Source organism: Xylocopa sonorina, chromosome 3 (genome assembly GCF_050948175.1).
Source record: "Xylocopa sonorina isolate GNS202 chromosome 3, iyXylSono1_principal, whole genome shotgun sequence".
In the NCBI taxonomy this organism is placed as follows: Eukaryota; Metazoa; Arthropoda; class Insecta; order Hymenoptera; family Apidae; genus Xylocopa; species Xylocopa sonorina.
Window position 1 is genome coordinate 8,069,486 of NC_135195.1, and position 21,291 is coordinate 8,090,776.

At 40.9% G+C, this 21,291-nt stretch overlaps 1 protein-coding gene across 9 annotated transcripts in view; it reads right to left on the reverse strand.

Moving 5' to 3' along the window:
- Window positions 1-21,291, reverse strand: part of Slo2 (slowpoke 2) — a 150,331-nt gene that overhangs the window by 2,019 nt on the left and 127,021 nt on the right. For 8 of the 9 annotated variants that reach the window (XM_076892431.1, XM_076892425.1, XM_076892424.1 and 5 more), the window contains 17 exons: window positions 19,629-19,712; window positions 19,449-19,543; window positions 13,671-13,854; window positions 12,196-12,360; window positions 11,770-11,990; window positions 11,493-11,690; window positions 11,148-11,374; window positions 10,417-10,935; window positions 8,732-8,893; window positions 7,632-7,785; window positions 2,994-3,099; window positions 2,787-2,914; window positions 2,433-2,684; window positions 2,156-2,267; window positions 1,374-1,559; window positions 1,164-1,295; window positions 177-290 (listed from right to left, as the gene is read on the reverse strand). In XM_076892431.1, coding sequence (XP_076748546.1) covers window positions 177-290; window positions 1,164-1,295; window positions 1,374-1,559; window positions 2,156-2,267; window positions 2,433-2,684; window positions 2,787-2,914; window positions 2,994-3,099; window positions 7,632-7,785; window positions 8,732-8,893; window positions 10,417-10,935; window positions 11,148-11,374; window positions 11,493-11,690; window positions 11,770-11,990; window positions 12,196-12,360; window positions 13,671-13,854; window positions 19,449-19,543; window positions 19,629-19,712 — 3,039 coding nt within the window. The remainder of the gene's footprint in view (window positions 1-176; window positions 291-1,163; window positions 1,296-1,373; window positions 1,560-2,155; window positions 2,268-2,432; window positions 2,685-2,786; window positions 2,915-2,993; window positions 3,100-7,631; window positions 7,786-8,731; window positions 8,894-10,416; window positions 10,936-11,147; window positions 11,375-11,492; window positions 11,691-11,769; window positions 11,991-12,195; window positions 12,361-13,670; window positions 13,855-19,448; window positions 19,544-19,628; window positions 19,713-21,291) is intronic. The other variant, XM_076892433.1, reaches the window with a different exon arrangement.

Consider the following 21,291-nt stretch of genomic DNA (forward strand, 5'->3'; position numbering starts at 1 on the left):
GAGATACAATAAAAAGAGGGAGAGATTGAGAGAGAGAGACAGAGAGACAGAAATAGAGAGGCGGCGTACGAGATTAATACAGAGAGAAAAAATATGGTGAACGAGCGTGTACACATAGGAGACGAAGCCGATCGAGAGGAAAAACGGCGACCAGACAACGTCGACTCTGTACTCACGGCTGATGCACCCTTGTCGCGGGTGGCGCAGTTCGCAAGGCACGAGGCTGCCGCCGAATGACGCACCTTGTACGTCACGCCGACGCCGGCGTCGCTCTCCGCGTCTGAGTCGCCCTGTCAAAACGACAAGCAATTCTACCCTTACTAAATGACGTTGCCGCGGTTCTCACACGCACGCCGCTGCTCGTTCGTGGTTTTTCGTATCGTTTTATCGCACATGACGAACTCTCAACATCGTACGTGCCAATTATCGTTCTACGATTACGTTCGTTCGCGTGCTCGCTCGTTGTGCTTCCTCCGTAGAAGCAGGAATTACATAGAATCGAAGCAGTGGTATTTATCGAACATACTTTGTGCATTTCCTTTCCGCCATTTCAAATGTTCACCGCGTACGCACAAGTTCTTACGCGAACACCAAGGAATCGCTCCAAATCGATGGTCTGGTTGTCTACGAACTAGAAATCTACAAACTGCAACTAACGATAGTTTCTATTTTCACGAGACAACGCAAATCCAAATACCTTCTGTTTCACGTTACAATAATCGCACCCACACTCGTAAATACCGTGTAACCTCGCAATGAGCCGTCGGAATAGCGCGTCGTCGACGGAAGAAGCGCCTCGATCGACACACTACGTATCTCTAACACGATGCAGGTCCAAAAAGGAACGTAGACGTTCGGGATCGAAGGACGTGCCACGAGCATCGTTTCAACAAGATGCAAGAGCCCTATCTGCTACGTTATTCCGGTTTTGATCGAGGTAGGGGGTGGAGAGTCAAGAATGTCTCTAAAAGAACGCACCACGAGCTGACACCGGGATAGAATACAGAGCAAAAGATAGAGCGGGTGTACAACCATGCGCTACTCACAGCCGCCATTCATAAAGTTGTTTCCTGCCCTCACGAATGTATATATATATATATAGTACACGAACCAATCACGTAGTTATACCGTTCGACTATCGATAGTAATCGTCGTCTACTCACGTGCGATGTGTCTGACACGGTCGTATCCTGCGTTCTGTAGATACCAATGGGGATCTCGCAGGTTGTCGAGCAGAGTTTCTGGTACAGCCTGCCGTACGTTCTGATCCACATGTCGTCCTTTGTGATTCTCATCTGCGAAATTTTGAATAGTATATACCATTTAGGATATTCGTCAAAGCGTTAATAAATTAAGCGTGTTGTCTTTTTTACCGATGTCAAGAAACCGGATCCTGGCGCCTGGTCCACACCCAGCAGCAGTCTCACGAACGTTATCATGTAGTCTTTCACAAACGCTTGATAAAGAAGCGTGTCCAACATGGAGGCGCTAAAGACACTGCCAGCGGCGAAAGGCAATCGGAACATATAGGATATGTGCGAGCCTCTCTCCTTTTCTCTCTGTTAAAACGAGCAAAATAGTTTGTAGAAAGCAGTTTATAGTATCGGGGAAATTTATTGCATTTTTCATGACAGAATAGGGGTAGTGTATATTAAGGTCGAGGAGCGATGTCAGTGGAAAGTTTCAAAGGTGATCAGCTTTTCTCTTTACGAGGAGAAAATCGTTCAATATTCAGCCTCGTATTCGTGGAATAATAAAATTTCCTTTATACGTATAAGGTAACAAAGTAAAGGTCGAGTGTACGGGCTTGTAAACTTGGCGAGTAGTGTTACTACGTGACAGCTTAAGATAGACGATCTTGTATGCCATCGGGAGTTCGGCTAATTAGGAAATAATTATATAACAAGCATAGAAAATTCTGATTTCTTTGTACAATGTTGAGTACGAAGTGTTATGTACCGTCACTAAATATTAAATTGTCTTAGAGAATTTCTGTGCTTTCGTTCCATTTTTCGTTCTCCCTGTTTCCCTGCCGCGTGAATTATAATTTAACTGGACAATCGATCGGTTAATTTAATTATGATTAACGGAAGATCAAAGCGGAGGTAATCGATAAAAAATTCTTTGGAAATACATGAAAATGAGCGGGAAGTACCTTTTCCATTTTGCTAAGATGAAGAGCGTACTTGTCGTGTGCCCTGAATTGCATGAAACGCATGTTGCTCGATTGCGAGAGCTCGGTTATGCTTTTGATGCTGGGAAAGAATCTGCGAACACACGAACAGTTTTCTAGTAATATTGCAGGTTAACTGTAATTAAATTATACTCGATTGCTCGAATATTAAACGAGAGAATATATTTCATATTCTTGTACAACTTCGGTGGTCTAAATAGAATTTCCATATTCTATGAAAAACCCTCGAAACGCTTACTTGAACATCGTTTGAACGGCGACGATCGTGTTGCAATCAGCGAGGGTGTCCTCTTCCGCGGAGTTGCTAAGTTCTTTATTTACGACGACGACATTTTCCGCGAGAGTGATACCGGCGCGAAGGAGATCGTCCAAACAGTCGATAGTTCCTCGCATCCAGTAGACCAAAGGAAAATAGGACACTGCGTCGACGAACGCAATTTCCGGTGGACGCTCCAGCAGAAGAATGATCGGATTCAACGATGTTTTCGATCTGACGGGGATCATTTGTCGATATTACACATTTTAATATCCAAAAATTGAGTTTTCGAACGATGAAAAATTACGTCAATTAATACGTGTATGCAAGTGGTACCTAAAGTGAGCTCTTAGAGGAATTATGAAATTGTAGATTCCATTGCTGGCGTAATCAGCTGCCAATATTATGGTCTTGTTCTGCCAATTGTACTCCTTCGCGTTTCTGTAGCTGCAATGTTGGCAAACCTATCGATCAGAAACATTTGCAATTATAATCCGAGCGTTAATGACGGTCTATTAGGTTGCAAGTCGGAAGAATACGTACTTGAGCAAGCTGAAGGCAGCAGAGTGGTTTCTTCTCTTTCAGCAAGTAACACAGTGTCGGCGATACTCCTATGAAGGGTGAAACAGGTGGAAAGCCCTTGATAATCCTATAATAACATCAACGCATCGTTAAATTGTTGCATAATTCATGCAACAGCATGCATAAATATTTGACTTCGTAAGTTGACTACGAAAAGTGTATAATAGGAGATTTCACGTCCTTTAATTAACGTCCTTCGTTATAATTATTAAAATTAACTCAAGGTAGTAGTATTGATATTCGTTTCGGGATATTTATAATTATATGTCACCTTTTTGCATACAATGGAACACGGTGCTGCATATTATTATATAAAACGTATGGTCTTTGTCAATGCATTCGATTCTGTATTGATTGAATTCGAATGAACGAATAACGATATGTTTCTTTGCATCGCATTATCATTTATCTGCGTGTGTACATTGTGAAAGTATATATAATTCATGAGTTTCGTACGCAATTGTAAACCGTATGATACATCGTTAATGCAGTGACAAAGTATGGCAAGTGGTAGACGTGTAGAAAGTGTAAAACATATGCAAATGTGCGAGACAGTAAAAGTATGTGAAACACATGAAACGCAAGACAAATTATTAAATAAAGAGCCATCAGTGATCGTTACGCACGAATTTTACGAATTTATATGCAATGCAATAGATTTTCTTGAAAGAAAATTATCTCTTTAGAAAGTAGCTTTCTCTTTTCTTGTTATATACGGCTGCTAAATTATCTAACGGAAAGGATTTTTATGATCTACGTACATGCATAATGCAGAAACTAAAATTGCCCGCAATCCTTCTATTCCTGTTACACTTACTCAATTGAAAATGATTTTCATTCATTTATAGATAAACTGAGAGAAGCCAGTACCAGAATAAAGTTCCTTCATGGGTTTTCGTCACTCGTCTGGAAATATATGGATCGGCGTTTCCGTCGAAACAGAAATAGCAGAGCGAAAGCTGTTCAAACTATCGTGCGACCAATTTCTCAGGTTTCAATCGAATGCATCTCTGCGTGTATTAAAATTTACAGGAAACATGGAAACGAGCGCGGTGTACTGCTTCCAAAATGGCGACGACGTACCGGCGTGTCCTCCAAGTTTCGAATGCGTGACGTAAATAGGAAATTAATGCGTTCAGGGGGTTATCGCGGGGAAAAGATATTCTCGGAATCGGTGGACCGATCCTGCTTCACGACTTGTCTAGAAATGATATGTGTGTTGGAGAAATCATGTGGAATAACGTCTGAGCGTATTTAGGCCACGTAAAGAATGGCTTGTCTGGTAAAGGTATCGAATGACTGGGCCGAATGCGATCGTTTTTAATAGTATTTATGCGATGCACCTGTAATATTTTATTTTTATCTGGAGCGAAGGAATGAAGAAAAATGTGGATTCTATATTGTAAAATACGTTTATGTTCCACGATCGGAATAAACCTTAGGGGTGGATGGTGAGCGCGTATTGGAAAAGATGCATAAAGTGTCAAACTTTAAATGAGACATGCTTCCCTTTCTGGCAATTTTGTTTATTACTTATTTTACTATTCTCTGCGTATTGCTTCTTTCCTAGTTTTCTTTTCCATTTTATTATTTCTTCATTTTATATATATATACTTTTATTTTGTTTCTTGTTTTCTATCCACGATTACCTTCTCACATTTTCCATTTTATATAAATTTCGATTCTACCTGTTATTTTTCATTTCGTTACAGTTCTTTTTCTAATGTCTTTTACGCGATACGTTTGCTTCTCCTTTATAGTTCTGCTTTCCTGTTTTCCATGCGTAATTTCGTTCTGTTCTTATCTCATTTTTGTCAGAATTGAGTTTGACAGAAGTTTTTTATATCGTAACAAAACTTGTTGTAATACCTTCGATAAGAAAATTTCGTTGAAATATCCTGCGGTCTACAACGAGTCGTATATACTGGCTACAAAATGTACAGGTGCGGGAATTACTTTTATTTAACAAATATTCAGAACTTTTTGCTTCAGGCTGATCAATCGAGGGCGACGCAAAGTTTACTCCGACCGCGTCCAACATTATATCGCAACTTCGTTCAGTTCGCACCGTGAAAGCTCGACTTCAATTTTAGGGAGGAGTTCGTTTCGTTCTGAACGGTTCAACGAACTAAATTAAACAACGAAGTTTCGCGTACGGTGCAGACGAGTAAATTCTCCGTCCTAATCAGTTAATAAGTTCCGAAGCTGCCTATATACGCGGCCTCCTTTTCTTTGCGTGATCCTCGTAATCGCGTGGCACAACTTCGCGTGGGCGGAAAGTGTCTCGTTTATTAATGCTTCAAGAGACAAGTGAAATAATTCATATTTCTTTCTCGTCTCATTTAAAAATATTTCACGACAATTTATCGACGTGGGAACGTTTAGAGTTTAAAAATCGATTTCGCGTTATTCTCTTTTTAAAGAGTCCGGTACGTTTCTTTAAATTCTAGCCATACTATTGTTGGTACATCAAATATGCTACGCTATAACAAACACTGAAAGCGAAATATTATTTTTCCAGTAGGCGTAAAGATAAAATTTTTTATAGGAAATTTTAACGTTATGATTACCAATGCGAAATTGAAATCAAGGTTTATCGAGATATCGTAACGATTCGACGTTCTCGTTCCAAACGTTCCATCGCGACAGGCGAGACGAGCGGAGAACAGAGCTGGGGAAAATGTGACCGAGACTCAAAGAAATAGTAACTATTAAAACATTCGTGCGACTAATTACCGTTTGGAAATATTGTCTCGTTCAAATTCGATTTAATATATCCGAAACATCTCTTCCACTTTTATTTCTAAAACAGATATACGTGTAGACTAGTGAGATATTGGAAATAAAATTAATCCTACCACATCAATTGGTAGTACAATAAATTTTAACGAGAAGTACCGTTCGTTTAAACAATTACTTGGCTCGAAAGCGAGAGAATATTCTAATTACTAATTAATTCCTGCAAGAATATATGCAGAGGTGTGCGCAATTTTCCCCAACTTCGGCGGCTAGTTTAAACGGAAGCAAAAAAAACGTGAACTCACCCCTTGAAACTGCTGAGCAAAGGTCGTGCGCGAAGACGGCAGTGCATAAAGACGATGCAGGAAGGAAGACATCAAAAACATCCACGAGGACATATAGGGGGTGTCAGGCAGGACAGCATCGAGCAGCGATTCAATACCATCGACGGTCGATTAGTGTGACGCAGGCATCGAGAGACATTCAGACAGAACAGACCGACCATCAACGTAAACTTGCTTTTAATTGTATTTTTTTGGCGGGTGGCGAACGGACGGCCCCGGCGTGACGTCGACCTTTCGCGTTCGAAACTTTTACCCATTCCCACCCGTCCGTCTCTTGTCACCGTGACATTCGAACTTTCCACCGCGCTTGACGTAACACGTTTCGAGATGGAAATTTTCGCGCGGAACGCCACCTCTTTTATGATCCGAGCCAATTTTGTTTCGCAATTGGATATTTTTACATCGAATCGGCGTTTTGCTTCCCGTGCAGTTCCCGGTGGAAAGTGCGCACGGTGCCGGAAAGGCGGCGGGGAATGAAATAGACCGTTGGACAGGATTGGGAGAAATAAATTCTGCACTTTTCAGATGCTGCGATGTGGGCGTAGGAAGAGGAACTTACGTTACGTCGGATAGACGATTGTCAGAGGTGGTAACATCTAAAAGAGAAGAGTGCAGGGACGAGGACCACGGTGCACAGTTCCCGCGGGTTCGCTGTGGAACTTTGTTTCTCGTCAACGTGCCGATAAGATCGTACAGATTGTCATTTGCTTAAATCAAGTTACGCTCGTTCGATCGAGTGCGAGTAGTCGTAAACGAGTTGACGTTTCATCGACTTGTACGATCTTACAGTTCGCCATTGACAAGTTCCCAAGAAAATACTGGCGGTCTTTAAATTCAGAGTCTAAGGTACATCTAACGCTATGACACGATTGCTAATCGAATGTTCCATGGAGCCAGTATCTTCCATCTAAAGCTAATACCTAAATATACAGTCGGTTGGAAAGATATTCAGTCTCTGTTTTAAATCACTTAATATCACGATACAACTATTCACACACTTGGTTATCAAATTTGTGCCCATGGTAGAATATTCTTGCGATCGACTGTATATTGTTTAATTTTTAGAATATAAAAACAGTGACAACGGAGGTACATTCACCTGGTATATAGATACGTATAGAGAAGGATATTAATATGTATATAGAGACGTGGGAATAATTCACACAAAATACGTCCGACGCACAAGAGACCGTGCCATGCAAGTGCACGAGACAGTGCAAGATCGTTTCGCTCGTAAAGGTTTTCACGATCGTGCTTTAGTACATGTATATATTATATATAGATATATATATATATAGATAAATATAAATCAAAAAGATTGGTCAAAGAGAGGAAACCAGCTTTCTCGTCTAATGCAATGTCTAATAGATGTATCTCTATAAATTTATAGCGATCTAATTTTCGATCGTACGCTTCCTCGCGTTCACGTATAATAGGAGACCTTGTACCTTCGATCCTTGCCAGCTTGAATGTAAGAGGATGACACGAATCACGGCCACAACCATATCATACTCACGCTATTTTCTCGCTGGGCGATCTCCACGGGACGTCGTCGTCCATTTCGTCTTCAGATTCGTCCCCCTCGTGATCTAACGACTCTTGACCAGGAAGATGTAAAGTTGAGCTTGTTAACATGTCTGGGACCGGTAGGATACTCGGTCTCCTGCTTCCTGTGGCGAGTTTGTTCCAAAAATACGTACATATTTTAGTATTATATCTTGAATATCTACATATCTCTTTATTATCCGCACAATTGTGATTTTATACTAAATATTTCTTATTTACTATTAATTATAATGTATGATTGATTGCGATAAATTTAACCCTTTGCGCTCGATTTTTTCGGTCGAAAGTGTTATATTTTAATATATTATCCATGTTTACATTTTGAAAAACATAATTATCCGAGTTCGAGTTCTGTAGTTGCGTTTTGGTGTGATATTTTACAAAACACTTACCAAAGCATTCTGAAATGCCAGAATCTTGTGTGTCATCGCTGATACTTCCGGATTCACTGTCTATTACTCTAATTTTTGCATTTCTCACACCCGATATTACATCACTGTTTACACTCGCTCTACCACCAATTTCACCATGGATAGATAAGTTTCTGATCGACTCAAAATCAAATTCGCCTCAAAACTTTCAAACGAGTGGTGCAATACTCCGCGATACGTGTGCTCGCTACGATCGTCGAAACTGTACTGACGTTAGATACATCGTATTCAGGACGACCGTCGTAGAGGACTTTTATCTTAATCCCCATTTTACGTCACAATGTCACTTCCCAAACGAAAACAGAAACAGCCTAAGGGGCTTACTCTCGAACCAATGCTTCGCTTCTATCAACTGGAGATAACCAAATTCAACATAAACAAAATTACCACGCGAAACATCCTGGCGAATGAGAGTCGTCGTTCGAGCACAAAAGGTTAAAATATTCTTTTTCGACGAAAATTGCGCAACATGTGTTTGGTATCTATAATGATTAACTTGTACTACTTATACCACTCATTGACTTGTACTACTTACTGTCTGTATCTTCTACATATATATATTTTTATTGATAATATAGCGATTTGTTATCGTTGAATGTTGTTTAAATTGTCAATTTACCTCTCCTCTGTGTAAGAATTTCAGGACTGAGCAGGTTCGGGTTCGGATCGATGGATCGTGGAACGTCCAAATGATTTCCAGTGATCGGCGTTTGGGGCGTAGATCCTCCATCTTTTAGACACTGTCGGGAGTCTCCGAATCCTCCTGGATCTAGATAGGTTGCTATAAGATTATGGGTCCGTTACGAAAAGTTATTTAGCTCTATATCGTGGTTATAAAAATATTGGAAAATTTATAATTAATAAGAATATTATTTATCAGGAGATATAGGCATACAGAATTTAAAAAATATTTCTATATTATTCAACAGTATTGTATGTTTGCAAAATATTTTCAATTTTGATATCCACCGCAGTTCTGAACAAACAGATTACAAAAGGTATTACTGTGTTGTTGATTACTATTTTTATATACATCGTTTCGACAAAAAAATCACGGATATTATACAGATATTCAAATTTTACCTGTGCGTATTAGTTTCGATAATAACATGCAACTACAATGATCGTTAAAGGAAACAATACATTTCTTGCATTAAATTAATAAGCCATGCTCAAGCTCAGCCTCTCGTTTAATCCTTTTACTCGTAAAATAGTTAGTGTATGGAAAAAAAGTTGTAAAGTAAAAATATCTTCTTTTCAGAGTACAAACTATAGGTAAACGAAACAATAGTTTTGTATTTTAACACGCTAATTATATATGCAATTTCAATCTACTGCATGCAAACCTGCAAATCAATCGCAACTCGATAGAAATGATAATTAATAATTAGCACTAATTAAGATGAATAATTCAAGTAGTATGTAGTATTCGTTCGAAACATATTCATTATTAGTAAAGGATGATTAATTTGGTACGTGTTAAACCCTTCTAATTTCACTTTGTTACATGATACATGTCAAAATACCAACAATTGAGTTAATTTTTCCCTATCATTAGGATATTATTTGATCCTGCGGAAAGTTTTCTACTCCTTAGAAATCGCTACTTCTAACAACCAGATGAAACATGTTATTTTACATGACATTTGTTTAGTTTTAAGATGAATTACGCTGTTCATATGAGTTCAGTCCAAAAGCGAATGGTCGAATCACCATGTAACCATAACAGCAGTCTATAATAAAAGTTTTTATCTCGTGGCCGCAGTATTTTACGCGTTCTCTATTACAAATTATTAAAACATTTTTAGCCAAGACTGCAGCAACAAAACTGTCAGAAATATAAAGCGTACGAATATGCCACGGCAAATCCGTGCTATTTCTCTCCCAGAATATAAACATAGCCGACAAACAACAAAAGCAACGCGGAATATATGTCGCACGTTTGGGAAAAATATTTTTACCGATCGTAAAACGCAATTTTATTTCCATCCGGAAATAAAACTCTCGAAAACAAAAACTTTCCGCGGAACCTAATAAATCCCAGGAAATTACACCCCCCACAATTACCCACTAACTCGTTATTAAAAAACTTTCCACACACGCACGCATTACCTTCTTTATAAATCAAACTTTCCTTCAATTAAAAAAGAAAAAGAAAAAAGAAAGTTATATATGAATATATATATAACATACGAAGGAATATTACAGAGTCAATCAGAGAGAAAACAGGTAAAGAATGTACACGTTAAAATAGGTAAATATAGTAAAGAAAATAATATAAGGGCAAGCGCATGCGACACTCACGGTGGACATCGGATGCGAGTATGTTGTGGTGTTCGAGTGGTGTGGGCGTGCTAGGGAGGACCTGCAAAATAAACTGTGGGGCCCTGTGTGCCGGTGTACCGTGTACGCTCTGTCCACGGGGCCCCGTGCAGGTCGTCTCCTCTCTGCAGCAAGCTGTTTTTTCGTTCAGCGTATTGTTACAACTGTTGGAATTAGGACGGTGCTCGTTGGCACCGGGCTTGTTTGCTGTACCGTTCCCATCACCACCGGCGATCGTGTAGCTGGTCGAGATCGTGGTGGTGGTCGTCGTGGTCCCGGTTGTACCCGAGTTCATCGTCGTCGCCGTGTTGTTCGTGGTCGTGTTGCTCGTCGAGCTGCTGTTCGCGTTTCCGGTCACGTCCGGCTTCGTCTCGACCACCACTTGCGTGCCCTCTGGCCCGCTTCCGGTCTGGTTGTTCGCCACCACGAACGCCGAGTTCTCCTCTTTCGTGATGCTCATGTAGTAACAGGTGTCCGTCTTTTTCATTATGTGACGCGGACCTCGTGATGGCAATACGTTCGACGTTAGAGAAATTCAGAATCGATTCGTCAACTAACAATTCAAATATAGATACACTCCTCAAGTGATCCTTTCAATATTTTTCGGTACTTCGCGAACGAAAACGATGGTTAAGACGGTTTGGGTTTTACTCCCTTCTGTTTTAGAAATGCAACACGAGATGAATCGATCGTAAAAGGTGTTATAAAATTACCAGGATTTAAGAGGATGGTATCTTCGTAAAATTCCGGGAGTTCCGCCGGCCTAACGGCGACTAGCGCCACCCCATATTTACGATGGCTGTGAAAGGACGCGTAAGTGAAGGATTTGCCCTCGTACTCCCCGAAAAACCGGGAATCCCCAAGGATAATGTGATAAATCTCGTTTCCGGAACATTTACCGTAGAGTCTGTGCCATTCTTCCTGCGACTGTTGCCCTTCTCTGAAAATGGAAGGTTGAACGAATAATTCCATTTAAATCGAACGATCTTCGATCAACGACATTCCGTATCGGAGTGACGCGCTACGTTTCGAGAGTAAAACGAATCCTTTCAACTTACTGTCCTCGAGAAGTGTGCAGCAAAAGGGTAACCAGCGTCGAGGCGCCAGGACACGTGCAATTATTCGCCAAAAGGGCGTATTTGAATTCGTCTTCGCACACCACGTGCTCCGCGAACTTCACGTGAAGCTTGTTCTCCGGACGGAAGATTTGAACGTACTGAGGAACGTTTGGTGCGAAATCCTTCACTGCCCATGACCTGTTGCCAAACGTCGAAATGTATACATGTTACGATATACATTTGTTGCTTCGTATCGATTTTGCAACGTTAAACTGACCTAAGTATCGTGTGCTCGTCGGCAGCCGTTTTGTCAGCGTAATTCCTTGCAGCAAGAACGAAACAGGCTTCCGCCTCGTTCATTCTGGCCCTGGTCAGATCGCTGTCTTTCAAACACGACCCTTGAATGTAAATCACCCTCTGTGCCCAGATCGGTACTTGCAGGATCATTCTCATCGTAGTATCCAATTCCATGGGTGACAATAGTACAACGTAGTAGTCCTGAACGCAATTGAAATTCGTTACTCGCGAATTTCTGTCTTATTTCATGGTCCGGAAACACTTTTCGCGTATTTAACACGACGGGAAGTGACGTTCGGTGAATTGTCGTGGTCACGTTTGCGAATTTGAAAACGTGTAATGGTCAACGGAAAATCGAGAAGGAAATTGAGTTGGCGAAGGGTAATTGCGCGATCGAGTTTCTCACCTGTAACAGGGGGTGGGCGTAAAATTCATTTAGGAAATCCATGATAGTGTCGGCTTGCAGCGTTGTACTGCAGACCACCACGTGTTTCTCGCTTTGAGCTCTGTGCGAGGAATACGAGCCACCTAATTTCTGCCTCTCCATCCACGTGAACGCTAATTGCTCGAACTGTTAGGCAAATAACATACGTCACATCGTACCGGCTATTTAGTCGGCTGCTCGCTTCGTAATCGGACATCTTAACTTCAATTATCTTTATCAACGAATTTTATTTAAAAATTGTCACGTTTATTTCTTGTTACTTTAAACTTAACGCCAAGGTGCGCAAAAGTCGCGCGATTTAAAAGATATTGCAGCGTTCAATGCGTTCTAATTAACTGTGCGCCTGTATCCGCGGAACTGCATTTAATTGGGGCATCCGTACGTCAGAGAGCATCGACAGCATCGAGAGATAGTTGCCACAGTCATCGACAGATAGCTGCCCTTTCATACCGCCTACTGTGATTAGTCAACGACCTCAGTCAACAAGTAGGATAACGCATTCGGAGTGCCTCTCTGCCACTGAGCAATTCAATTATGCGTTTATCACGAGTGTGCATTAATTATATTACTAAAGGCGAACAGTACACCCGAATCTTATGAATCCTTGACAGGGGTCCGACAATGAGCTTTGCGCGTAACGCTGTTTGCTTTTATGTTCGTGGACTAATTACAGCGGCAATGTCATTTAGGAAAATTGCTAACTGTGCATTATATTTACAATTTGCATTCTCGCTGTCAAGCGCGATACAGGTATTACGTATAAACTATGCAACAAGGATATAAGAGGATTAAAGTTCTGTCAGAATATTAAAATTACCGTCAACCCTTTCGTTTTCTCCTAGATACGAATAAAATTTTTCACGAGCAAGGGTTGACGCGTTCTTTTGCGATCGCGATGTGTACGACATTTCAATCTTTTCTATGGAACATCGTTCTCGGTACAATTACTGTATCTCGCTTATTTCCAGGCTGTTAAGTTTCCAACGCGTAAAAGTTTCACGTCATTTGCCTCTAGATTTTCGTGAAACATTGATCGGGGCAGAATCTATAGTAGTTTTACGATTTTCGGGTAGCCCACGGTTCATTTCTCCCGTAACATTCGTCGTTAATAGGGAAATAAAGTTTTATACGATCAGAAATTCTTTCAGCAATAAACGCTGTCTAGGAAGCGCACAGTAAGGTGTCGAAGGAAAGATCGATGTCGAATAGCGTGACAAATCAACTGCGAAACTATCTTTACGTGCTACTTGTACGTTAAGAAATAAAATAACTTTTTAAGTAACTCAAAAGGTACATATAGCCAATGATAATAATTTATAAATGGCTCGAATCAATTTAGAAATTCATTTTGAGATTGAAAAGAGTATACTGTGACTGATTCCAAAGGATTGATTAAACTTTCTTCAATATCGAACAGTGTAAAGCATCGTACATACCTGCGTAGGTAGAACTATCAGAGCAACGCAGATCATGATGACCATGTAAAGCTGCGAGGGCCAAATGTCAGGTACAAAGTCCCCGTAACCGACCGTAGAAAACGTGACCACGACGTAGTATGTGCTTTGGAACAGATTTAGATGCCTGTGCCCTGCCCTTTGAAAGTGTTGGATCCCGCAGACGCTGAAACACACGCGAATCGGAGGCGCGTCGTTTGAAATCGTTCAATTGCCCACGGTTCGTCGCTCATTGAAATCACCGCGTTCCAGACGCCGGTAATTCGACTCTGAACCCTTTCAATGCGCGATTCGCAGTCGATCGGAGACGATCGTACAATTAGCCGTTCCCACGAAGATCAAAAGATACCGTCGGAAGATCCTTTCATCCCCCAGGGAAGGGGAAGGATCGTTTGGGAGACATGAACCGGTCTGACGAAGAAATTTGCAAATGGCACGGCTGCATTATGCATGCGGCCTTCTTTTCATGTCTGCGCCGCGTTTATATTTGTGCGAATCTGTTTTCTTTCCTTTTTACGACACTCGAGCAGCTAGTCTCGTAATATCGCGTAACGAGTAATCGTACAATTTACATTTGATTTTGTTCAGAAGTGAATTGAAGATGCTTCGCTATCTCGCGTATAATATACTTAAAAATATTTACTCTAAGACTCTGCGAAGTATTACGTCGAGATTCAATGTACTTTTATTTCTTTTGTCGATTCAAGAATTCTAGTACCGTGTGAAATATATTCATTTAATTAGTCTTGGAATTGTATACGTTGCGTTAAAGGACTGTCTTTAGTACTGCAAAAGTCTACTTTCCACGGGTCTTTTCTATAAAATTCTGCAATCAGCAGTTTTCGGACGGAATTCTCAAGTGTGAAATTGCCTTCTCACTACCATTGCGTCCGCTGACTTCGCGAAATTTTCTATTCAACATTCTGCCGACATTCGGTTAATGAACGCAGAGATTTTAATTCCTCTCGTTCCGTTAATTTCAAGCGCAAACGGACACTTTTCACGAAATAAAATTCATTCGTGCCTGCCTCGAATTACACGACCCGATTTAGCTTTTTCATTCGACACTATCGATTCACCCCTTGTTGTAAAAAAAACCCGTGCAAGGAAACAAAAAAAAAAAAAATCGTTGAATAGCGAGATAGTAGGGACAATATTGTTTTTTTAATTGGACGTTTTTCATTCCACCGTTCGACTGCGTGGACGTGCACGGACAGGAAAAAAAAGGGAAGAAATGAAAGGGGAAACGGCCACACTGTTCTCAGCTCAACCGGACGCGTTTCTCGCATCGAGAACGCGTAGTTTTTGAAAATCGTTTGCGCGCCTGTTACTGTTTGTTGCCGTCGCTATGGTACCGATATTACGGGTCACTTCGCGTCGATCGAGATAATACGACAGATTTTTTTCGCGAGAACGATGGTTCGAGTGTCGACGAGTCGAGTTATCGGTCTCCATCTGACGTTCTATCGAGCCGAGCGCGTGAAATTTATTGGGGTTCGATAAACTGGCCGAAGATTTTGATGGATCTACCTCTGGCGCCCTATAAATACGCGACCGCCAAGGTGTTACGCGTAATACCGCTGCGATCCATGGGAATAGGATCGACGGGTCACATATCGCGACGATTCGCCGTTATTCCAGTTTTATTTTCGATCCGGGAGAATAACTGTTCGATTCAATTTCTCACGGACGATGCAGGTTGAATTTGTAACGGAGTCAGTTTGATGGATCATGTTTGCTTGATTGACTAGAAAAAAAAAAAGAAAGAAATTCACAGATTGTGTTAAAGGGTGATGTTATAAAGATATTTCTTTCCACGTTGGATAAGTTTGTGGGTTCAACTTTTTCCTGCGAGTATTTCGAGAACTATAATACCACATCTTCAACAACGCACATATGCTGACTCGTTCGCGTTATCAATGTCGATTACGCAGAGACGGTCCTCGTTCTATTCAATTCCGAGATACAGATTAAGGGTGAGACCCTCGTCCTCTGTAAACTCTACAAGTAGTCGTAACGAGCCGTATCTGCGACTATACGTCTTGCAAGCGGGACAAGCCATTCGTAAGGCAAACGTCAAGGGACTTTCACAGTGAAATAGGTAACGTTTGGTCGGACACAATAAATGGGCCAAAGGACAATAAATTTCGCTCATTACCGTGTACGGTACGTGTTGTATAATTTGCGTGTGATCCGTACGCATAATTTCGCCATTTCGTTAGCCGATCAACGTTATCGATTCTAACGCGAGAGACGAAAGAAATGGATGGATATTGTTTTCATATCGAATTGAAAGCGTAGTGATTAAAATATTTCCTGCGAAAGAATCTCTACACGATCGCGTTTGTTTTAGTATTTATATTGTTGATTAATCAAGTCCGATAATCGGGTGTAATAAATTCCGTACCGTTCAATAGCATGTATCTACTTTCATGCCTGGCAACGCGATAACTGAAATATGATAATGAAGAGGATCGTCTGCATGTATAAATATCTTCCGTAGTCACTATAAACTTCTTCCCAGTTGAATGCATTAAAATATTCCAAATACACAATAAATGAATCGATCTCTATTTTCAGACTCTCTATTCACAAAGGTTATTATTATAAAAGGAAATCAAATATTTTATGCAGAATGAAATTTCTATTGTATCCCAGCATGCCCCATCCGTCTTCATTTAATTATCAGTAGAGATTCCTTTCTCGTCCAACATTTATTCCAACGAGACGTTCCATCGTCGAATAGATAATCGAGAAGACACCAGGACTTCGTTTGATAAAATCCCTCTCTCTCTCTCTCTCTCTCTCTCGAGTGACGATAAAAGAATCGATGAAATTCAAACATTTCGAACGCAACAATCATGTCGGACGACTTAACGAACCGTCACCGCGACGATTCACGTGTTTTCCGGCTCGCCTGGCAGGAATGGCCAATTTGAAAATCCGCCACCGTCTAAATTCCACGATCCCACGACGGAACATAGGCGAACCGTGACAACGTACGCGCGCCTTACGTCGTTTCACCATTTGAGAAACGGCTTCCCGAATAACAGCAAGATCGGGCAAACGGATAGGGGAGGGTCGCGCATCCGGCCACCCTTGTCGCAGCTAGCCGTGCCGCCGGGTGGCAAGGGCGAGCTTACGAGTACGCCGTTCTAGAATTACACCGTAAATAATGAATCAGGACGATCGATGGCGATACCAATCCATCTGCACGAGCCGCCACGATTACTTATTAACATTTGTCCCACATTGCGAACTGGGTCAATCAGGCCGGGTTTCACCTTTTCGTTGTTTCACCGTAATCGCTTCGCGGATATTGCGTATGCACACAGGGTGTCCCGCGAGTAATTCCCGAATGAAACAACGTATTGTTCAGAAGAGACAGCTGAAAGTCGAAAACGAAGAATAATAGTTTTTCGATTCAAGTTTCGTTTCCAAGGAAATCGAGCTTGAATGTTTATCGAATATGTACACGACAGAAGAGCTTAGCGGACATGAACTCGAGGGATCGACCAATTTTTGATAGTAAAACGAAATAGAAATTGATGAAAGTGAAAAGTTTGTATTCCTCGCTTCACTGACACCCTGTATGAAAGACAGGGGATAGAACGGTGGCCGTTGTTCAATCGTGCTCGAAACGACCGACGTGGGTGTCGACGAGTATTACCGGAGAAAATATTATCGCAAAGAACGCGATGTCTGCGAGTGTTTCTTCGTTAACGAAAGTTTCTGTCGTTCGTCGAAAGGGTAGGTCAAGTTTTTAATGCACCTCGTTGCGAGCGTACAAGGCAGTTTGTGCGGACCGGTGGAAATGTCACGTCCGAGCAATAATTCCGCGGAGAATTGGATTAATAATTCGAACGTGGACACGTTTCTGTTTGACGAAGGATCGGTGGACTTGGATATCCGTAGACTTCGAAATGGAAAGGGAATACATTCGATAGAAATGCGTGTCCAACAAGAGTTATTCTTTGGTTCTAGTGACGCAGTGATTCTGAAGCTCCCTGGTATATTGCGCGTTCCATCGTAAGCGACGCGTAGCTTTTCGATCGAGCTTTTAGAATGGCGCGATGGGATTCGATAGAAAATGGACTGCGTTTACTGGGCTAAAAATTTTGCATCTAGATTGGAGATATTATGACCGGTTCAGGTCGAGGGCGATTACATATTTGCTTGGAAATTTAACGCTAGAGAAAGCTTTAAAAATACATCTTATACCTTTCCAAGTCGTAATTCTTTTTTACGTGTCCTTGGATGACGCGTGACGTTAGAAAACTTAAAAGGAAAATAAGTAATTTTGAAAAAAACTTATAATTTGATAAGTTATTTCTATTTGCCAGACGTGTGGGTGTTTAAATAATTGGTTTCGAAGGTTCGTCGAGCAAAATTAGCAGTCAATTAATTTGTTCTTCTGGTACATCGACTTGTACGTAAATTTTCAATAACGAATGACGATATTCCTCGAACAATAAAGTGGCTTGTTCATTTTTGTTAGCCCCTAGCTTCATTAAAATTAATTTTCAATTTCGGATCGTGCAATAACAAACCACTTAATTTCTACAATCTTATCACGAGATACACGCAACGCATCGAATACAAACGTTACGCTACCTTGACATGCTGTTAAAAGTAGCCCGTTCTCATTCAAACACGGCCAACTATCGACTGTTCGCGTTTTTTCTTTCAACGAACTGCGGAGCGTCATAGTTTCGAACTTCCCTGCGCAAGTAGACGAAGAAACGGCCGAGTAATTGGTTACTGCACACGAACTATTTCCAGTTACGGTCGCCAACTTATTTTTACCGTTTGCAAACGGTCGACCGCGTTCACAGTTGAATCTGAGTTCACTTTCCTCTTGGTTTCCAGAAGGAAATATTATGCGGAACGGAAATTAAGCGAGCAACGCTTAAGAATCCCACTCTTCGATGTTAGAAATAGCGCAGGTATTGGGTTATTCTATTTTAGCGGATAAAGCGTATTTTTACGACGCGTAGAAAAATGTAACAAAATATGATTTCGCTCCAAGTGATCGATCGACCGAATGTAAGTGCTATTAGATCCATCACTGTCGTCAATTAAACGTCAAATTTCTGTCAGACAGCCCACTGATTGTAAAATCGCGTATTGAAAGTAATTACTGGTACGTCAAATTTGACGTAAGTGCTTGCAAAGAAAATTTTCTGGAATTACCATCTGTCTCTCACTTTGTCTCTCTTTCCCTCTGCTGCGTCGTCCAGGTAACGCGCGGATTTGTAAATGGAAGCGTCTGTTCTGATTGGCAAAGTTTCCTCGTTATTCGAATAATGTAATACGACTTGTATGCGAGCTACGCAACGCACGCTTTGTTTAAGCTTGAATAATGGCTGAGAACAGTACGGCTAAGAAGTCCAGAGGAAAGTTATCGTCACGCCGGCAGAATTTTAATTCCACACGGTACTATGTTCTACTTTACAGGGCGCTATCACCACAGACAGATTCTTTATAAACGAAGCCATCACACATGGTAGCAGCGATAAAAATTTAACGCGGAAATATTATTCGCGCGAAATATGTATCGTAAACTTAAGTAAGAGTGGTTACAAAAGTGTACGATCACTTTCTGAAAGAACCGTCCATCTTACTTTTACAGCACGAGGCTTCTATCGTTGCATTTAACATTCATGAATTTAATTAACTGATATATAAATGATATAACAAGTAGTACAATTTCCAAATATCTTTTGTAGCCATTTTATAACATATTTGAAGTTCACTCACCTAGTAAAGACAAGGCACAGTAACGTAGCGCTAAGGATCATCAATTGCTGACTTAGAGCTGACTGGGATTTCTGCATAGCCCTGTGTAGGTCGTTCTGAAACACAAGCATTCGCGACACTTCAGGAGATGCTTCTTTAGGAGATGATTCTGACATTAAGTAGTATAGGTCAATTACTTACGAACATATTTTGTAAAGAATGCTTTGCCAACCAGCAATTTAGGAACACCGGAATGAACAGATTTCGCATCGGTGGATAAAGTAGCTAGAAACATAGTTCAATATTATTACTATTCGAAACATTATTTAACAGCGACGTTTAATAGTATATTTAATAATAAAGAGGTCCTTAACTTGAAATATTTTTTAATTATTGGAAAGACAATGTTGTGTATAATTTTAGATGGTAGTATTTGCCATTTTCCAAGGAAGAAATAAAAGAATTTTAAGAAACGTGACAATTTACACATAGTTGGACTGTTTACCGTTTCCAACGGTGGCCCAATTTCAGCATTCCGTGCAACTATGCTATTTGCAAACGCAATTGTAGCTGTGTGCAAGAACAATGTGTTTGCACATTGTTCTCGCTTTCCTCGTGTCAAAGGTTACGACGTTCGCGCTGAAGAACAAACATGACTCGAACTAAGACCTGTCAACGCCCGTCATTGTTACGATAGTACACCAATCGTGTTCTACGTTCTCCACCATTGGACGAAGGTCGACGGATAAGTAATACTACTGCTCGAAATTTGAAATTAGACGTTTCCAATTTGGTAAAACTTGCGAATAAGAACATGTGCATAAAAAAACAATGACATTTATAATGTTAACGTACTCTCGCGGGCACATTAAGACTGTTTAGATATGAGACCGGTTATAACCTTCGTGAGCTGTTACTGGTAATAATTTTCAAATTAATTAAGTGGTCGTTTAATTGGTCGTAAAGCCTTATGACTTATTAATAATGGAACACGTTGAAATGTACGAGTTACGCTCGCAAGTCACGAATATTTGTTTACGCGCTACATGTGCTGACCTAGGAAATTAATGGTCGAAAACTCGCTTATTATTACGTTACCTTGGAACAACTGTCACGAGTACTCGCTGTTAACTAAAGCAAAATTGAATCGTGGTAAAATTAACGCTCGACTACCGCTATCGCACGTCGGATAATCTGTAATTGATGGCCGATAATTGATGGTTGTACCGTGTGAAAGCAAATTTATATACTTTCCGTGGGACGGATGGTCTGCGAACGGTTCGAAATTGCCACGACTTGAGACACGGAGGTCTCGACGGAACGCCAACGAGGTGACACAAAACTAATGGGAGTAAGTCAATTAAATTCCGTAGCGCGATCCACTGATGCTGCTAAACCCTATTCGCGTTTAGATCAGGGCTAGTCCCAGTAGGTTACAGATCGATACATCGAGATCGCTTCCAATTTATCGTACGCGTAGAGGAACGCTTAAACCAGATGCAGACTTGACGTTTCTTTGGAACATTTCAAATTTAATTATATTAACGCCAACGAGAACAGTTTTACTATAAATTCCAACCGTTGACTTTTACTACTGCGATACTCCCAGTCGAGTCATCGACTAGTACCACTTATGCCGACAATGAAACTCACGGCTATTAGCACCTGGGAGTACAAAATGTCAAGTTAATTAGAAATAGACCTGGTACAGGCTCCAATTAGTGACTGTTACTACCACGGTATCTGTCAGTCGAATCGTTGATTCGTATCACTTACACTGTGCGCACCAATTGAAAATCGCAATAGCTTAACGTAGGTTATAATTATTGACTCGTACTATTGTGGCAACAGTGAGTTGGCTCAT